The sequence below is a fragment of the Nicotiana sylvestris genome, chromosome 1 (genome assembly GCF_000393655.2).
Source record: "Nicotiana sylvestris chromosome 1, ASM39365v2, whole genome shotgun sequence".
In the NCBI taxonomy this organism is placed as follows: domain Eukaryota; kingdom Viridiplantae; phylum Streptophyta; class Magnoliopsida; order Solanales; family Solanaceae; genus Nicotiana; species Nicotiana sylvestris.
In genome coordinates this window covers 21619563-21625386 of record NC_091057.1, presented here as the reverse complement: position 1 = coordinate 21625386, position 5824 = coordinate 21619563, and the positions used below count along the sequence as shown (strand labels likewise).

Here is a 5824-nt window from a genome sequence, read left to right as displayed (position 1 = left end):
ATTTCAAAGATCTCTTTAACATATCAAAAAAAAATTATTCACCTTTTCAAGATTCCATGTCTTGGAATATACAGTTTTTCTTTTTTCTTTTTTAAATTATACTTCCTATGTCACAATTTATATTACACTTTCTGCTTTTTGAGATTCAACTTATTAATTTTAATTGTGCACTTATACATAGAATCTTTAAGTTTTTTAAAATAAAATTGATATATTTTAAAACTCCGTAAAAAATGCTATAAGTCATAATTCTAATAATTTAATATTAAGAAAATAGAAGAAACTATAATAAAAATAACTCATTTGACTCTTAGAATTTGAATACCATCATATAAATTGGGATTGTCCATCTTCCGAATCCTGCAAATAAAGTAAAATAAATTTATAAGTGTATTTAAGAAAGAGAAGCGCGAAGGTAGAATATTGGTGTAGACGTACGTTTTGGGATAATTGAGACATCAGAGGCAGATGCAGTGTTGCGACATCAAGTTAGATGAATCCATTACTTACAACAGAATATAAATTTATGTATAACGATCGACAAAAATTGCAACAAGTATTTTTTTTTTGGTGAAACAAAAAGATTTTATTTATCACCTGACCAACACTTACAACTTTAGTTTACATGGCTATCAGAAATCCCCTCTCTAATTATAATTTTCTATCCTCATATATACAGTTCCCTCATATACAATCTTTTATCTATAAAATGTTTCGATCCAATCTTTGTCCCTATTTGAGTGTTTTTTCCCCCAATGCTTCATATGCTTTGTGCTTACAGTTCTGCTTTATCTGGCTGCATAGATGCCCATGTCTTAGCACCTTTTGGTCCCAGAATGCTAAGTTTTTTGCTTTTCATATGTTGTATACCACAGCTGCTAATGTAGCAAGCACAAATGCCCTGCACATTTTCCCTTTAACTTGTCTAGTCATCCTTCTGCCTAGTCCTCGAAACTCCATGTTAGCTATGCCAATATTCAACCATCTCAGAATATCTTCCAAACATTTTTTTGATAGTTGACATTCTAAAAATAGGTGTTCAATTATTTTCTCTGCATTGCCACATATCACATATAAGTTGTCTTGGCTAACTCCCATATGCTTCAGTCTAACTATTGTCAGGAGTCGATTGTGTGCTACTAGCCAACAGATGACACTGTGTTTAGGCATGTTCATTCTATTCCATACCCACCCTCTACAAGGCTAGTCCTCTATAGCCCTTTTTTTCCAGCTATAGCCATTACTTAGTGTGTATACTCCAGTGACAGTTAGCCAATGATTTTGTATATAATCTACTGCAAATTTATCTCTAATTGTACATATTTTCCTCCAATACCAGCTGCAATCTTGAGGAGGTTTGTACTACCACCATTCTCTGCCTTTTAAGTAGATGTGATCCACGCATCTTACCCACAGATTATCTGTTTTTGCTGCTATGTTCCATACATACTTTTCTATTGCTGCTTCATTCCATACAACAATATCATGTATCCCTAGTCCACCCTGCTTCTTTGTTCTGCATACTAAATCCCATGCTACTAGTAAAGGTTTATTTGTGTGAACCTTCCCATCCCATAGGAAATTCCTACACACTCCTATGATGCTTTTGATTACGTTTTTTTTGGTTACACAAAGATGGACAACTAGTAAGAATGTATATACATTAATACAACATTTACCAGCAGAAATCTCCCTGCATATGATAGATTTCATGACCCCCAGCTTTTTACCTTCATAGTTATTTTGTCCACCAGTATTTCACAATCCATTGATGATAGTTTCTTTGGTGATATGGGCACCCCAAGATATCTGAATAGTAGTGCCCCCTCTTGTACCCTGGCATCTCACACAAGTCATTCAAGCATTGTTCATCCATGTTAGCACTATTTTGTAGCATTTGTAGTGAGCCCTGATGCATTGGAGAAGCTTTGCAACCCTCTTAGCATCAACACGATAGCTTGGAACTCCCCTTTACAAAACATTAGTACATCATCTGTAAAGCAGAGATGATTCAGTTGCAGCCCCTTACACTTTGTGTAATAAGAAAATCCTTCTTGTTCAACCACCATTCTCATAATTCTTGTAAAGTACTCCATGCATATTACAAATAATAATGGGGATATTGGGTCCCCTTGTCTTAGCCCCCTCTTTACTGCTTTGATTCCATATGTGCCACCATTGATAGCAATTGTATATTGTGTTATTGTAATGCATGTCATTATCCAACTAATGAATTGGCATGAAAAATTCAATGCATACAACATTTTTTTACAAATCCCCACTCCACCGAGTCATAAGCCTTCTTGAAATCAATTTTTATAAGACAGCTCTTGGTAGTGTTCTTCATGTTATAGAGTCATACTAGATCTTGATAGATTAAAATGTTTTGAGCAATAGATCTTCCTTCTACAAATGTACTTTGATTTGCTGAGACTATTTCAGCTAGCACTTTCCTTAATCTCTGACATTGCATCTTTGCTATGATCTTATAAACAATATTACAGTAGGCTATAGGTCTATAATCACCTACAGAGTCTGCATGTGTACCTTTTTGGGATAAGGGTGATCATAGTGTTGTTCAGCATATGTAGAAGTTTCCCAGTTTTGAAGAACTCTAATACCCCTGCAGTTATGTCCTTCCCTGTTATTCTCCAGATGTTTTTTAAGAATTGGCTCCCGTATCCATCTGGGCCAGGGCTTTTATCCCATGCAATTGCCCATAATGCCTATTTCACCTCCTTCTCTGAATAAGCAACCTCCAACATCTTCCTACTTTTTTCAGACACCACAACTCCTCTTTTTACTAGTCTTCTACACACATGATCTCTATCCCATCTGCTTTTACCCAACAGAGATGTATAGAAGTCTGTGAATATATTTGCAATCCTCTCTACCTCTATAATGTTTTCCCCATTTACATCCCTTATTGAGAATATCATGTTTGTGCTCCTCCTGGCCTTCATGAAGCTTTGGAAGAACCTGGTATTTTGGTCACCTTGTATTGCCCATTGCACTTTACTCTTTTGCCTTAAATATTGATATCTAGCTTCTTCACAATTACTGCATTCTTGTGCTAACCTTCTCTCCTTGTTGGCCCAAGTAAAGGAGAAGTTTTGAAGACTGACAAAGGAACTCAGACATGGACCAAGTCCATCTTGTGAAGCACAGTTATGATCAACTCAAACATGTGAGATACACATGAAGGAGATAAACCAAACTTATCAGAAGTGATATCTCCTGATCATGATAAAAAATATTGCATATTAGATAAGGAGAAAGACTCCTTACAAAAAGAATACGGTTTAGAAAAAGGATAGAGTTAGAGTATGAGATCAACTAGAACTCTTCCACCATGGAAGAGTAGCGTCAGTATCCTAGCCAATCTCTAATTTCTAACTCCTTAATATTAGTGTTGTTCTCTTTTACAGGTAATGCACATAAACAGAAGTTAAACGTGAATTGAGCGCAAAATAGCAAGACAATTTTGCAAGCAATTTATGTGTGATTCAAGCGTGCAAACCTGAAGCTACTTGAACAAGATAGAAGAATCAGTTTCAAGTGTCTATCTTTTATTCTAGTTCAATTATAGTAGGTGATTTTACATTGTACCTTTCAGCTTATTTAGAAGCAATTGTATTAGGTACTTAGAGTTTTCAAGTTAGAGTTAACTTGAAGTTGTCGCAACAGTTGAGGATGTGTGCCACAACGGGATTAGAGTTAATCCTAGGTTTACAAAAGAGTTTTTTTTATAAATGCAGTTTTTGGCTCAGTGATTTTAGTGGAGAGTTTGGGAAAATCCTACTGGAAGGTAGGTCGTGTTTTTTTCACCTTTTGAGCCAGGTGTTTTTCACATAAAATCTCTGTATTCTTTATTTTCTGCATTTATTATTCTGCAATAATAGTAGTTGGAACACATAGAAGAACCAGGTCCTTTTATAATCAAGTTAAGCGAAAATTGGGTACCAAACAAATCACCCCTTCCCTCTTGTGTGGTATTGAAGTATAAAACATCATTTGGTATTAGAGTAGGTTATTTTTGAAAAGGCTAACACCTGAACAGATCAATATGAGTGCACCACCTGGAAACTGGGAAGGACAATTTACTGCTAGACCTCCACTCTTTAATGACCAGTACTATTCCTGGTGGAAGAACAGGATGAGAGACCACATCATAGGAGAAGACTATGAACTTTGGGACATTGTTACTGATGGTCTCCTAGCTACTACAAAGAAAAATGATGAAGGAGTGGATGTGCCAAAGACGAGAGCAGACTATACTGCTGAAGATTTAAAGAAATGGGAAAAGAATGCTAAGGCCAAGAAATGGCTTGTGTGGGGACTAGGTCCAGACGAGTACAATAGAATTCAAAGTTGTACTACTGCTAAGGAGATTTGGGACACTCTACAAGTGGCCCATGAAGGAACTCCTCAAGTAAAGAGATCAAGAGCAACACTGCTGTATTCTCAATATGAGAATTTCACCATGAAGGAAGGTGAAACCATCGAAGAGATGTACACAAGGTTCATAATACTAACAACTAAACTTAAGTCTCTTGGAAGAATTATCCTTGAAGAAGACAAGGTTGAGAAAATCTTGACAAGGGTCTTGCCAGTAACTTGAGAAAGTAAAACCACTGCTATTCAGGAATCAAAGAACATTGCTACTCTCATGTTGGATGAGCTGATTGGAAATCTCATTGCCTATGAACTGAGAAGGCAAACCATAAAGATGGATTACCCAAAAAGGAAAGAAGCCTGGCTCTCAGAATAGCTGAAGGTTCAGATTTAGAGGATAATGAAATGGCTATGATCACAAGGGATTTCAAGAAATACCTAATAAGAGGAAAGGGTTCTTCAAGAGGTGAAACCTTCAACAAACCAAGGGCCCCTAAAAAACAGACCAACGAGGGTTGCTACAAATGTGGTAAGACTAACCACATGATCAAGAATTGCCTTCAGTTGGAAATTGAATGGAAGAAAAAAAGGGCTGAACGAAGTAACAGGTTCAACCCAAGAAGAAAAAGGCTATGGTTGCTGCTTGGGGAGAAAGCTCAGATGAAGATTCAGAAGATGAAGCTGGAGATGAACAAACACTTATGGCCATTGGAGAATCAGACGATGAACAAGATATAAGTGTGATTCATCTCAAAGACAAGATTAAATTTTTGTCTAAAGAAAAGCTATCTAAATTACTGCTAGACTTTATTGATGAGTCTGAGGTCATAAACAATTAGAAGGAACAACTGTCTAGGGAATGTGTGATCCTAAAAGCTAAGTACAAAAATCTGGAACTCAGGGCTAGTGAAAGTGATAGTAAAAATACTGAGTTGAAGAACCAAGTTCTTGCACTTGACACCACTATTTTAGAACTTAGATCTGAAAATTTAAAACAAAAATTAGGAACAGGTAAAAAGAAAGCTGATCACACACACCTCACCTTAGAAGAAAATCTAGGAAAAATGAAAGATGAGTTGTACAAGAGAGATGAGCAGATAAGAGTCCTAAAAGAAGATCTAGGCAAGGTGAAGCATGAACTAGACAGAACTTGTAAATGGAATAAGTCCTTTGATACACTATCCTGTCTACAAGAGCATCAAAGTAGCAATAAGAGATGACTTGGCTATGGGACTCCAATACCTAAGTGGGATCCTAAAAGCAAGTACATCACACTTCATGAGAATAAAATCTGCACACATTGTGGCAAGATTGGTCATTACAAAAGTGAATGTAATGCAAAAGAAAAGGCCAGTCAAAAGAACAAAATCTTTGTTCAAGTTAAAAAGATGGGCTAAAAAGAATTTAATTCACCCCTTTGCCTATAGAA

General features: G+C 36.2%; 1 protein-coding gene across 1 annotated transcript; it reads left to right on the top strand.

Annotated features, from left to right (window-relative positions):
* The first annotated feature begins 4066 nt into the window (after positions 1-4066).
* Positions 4067-5234, top strand: LOC138891193 (uncharacterized). Its single transcript, XM_070174296.1, has 3 exons — positions 4067-4612; positions 4717-5003; positions 5051-5234. The coding sequence occupies exons 1-3, from the start codon at positions 4067-4069 to the stop codon at positions 5232-5234; spliced, it is 1017 nt and encodes a 338-aa protein (XP_070030397.1).
* Positions 5235-5824: the final 590 nt, after the last annotated feature.

Bases quoted from the DNA above. Each gene is read 5' to 3' on its own strand.
- LOC138891193 (XM_070174296.1), top strand. From the start codon at position 4,067: ATGAGTGCACCACCTGGAAACTGGGAAGGACAATTTACTGCTAGACCT. The intron at 4,613-4,716 runs GTAACTTGAGAA...TGAACTGAGAAG, and splicing joins TCTTGACAAGGGTCTTGCCA to GCAAACCATAAAGATGGATT. The intron at 5,004-5,050 runs GTTCAACCCAAG...TTGGGGAGAAAG, and splicing joins AGGGCTGAACGAAGTAACAG to CTCAGATGAAGATTCAGAAG.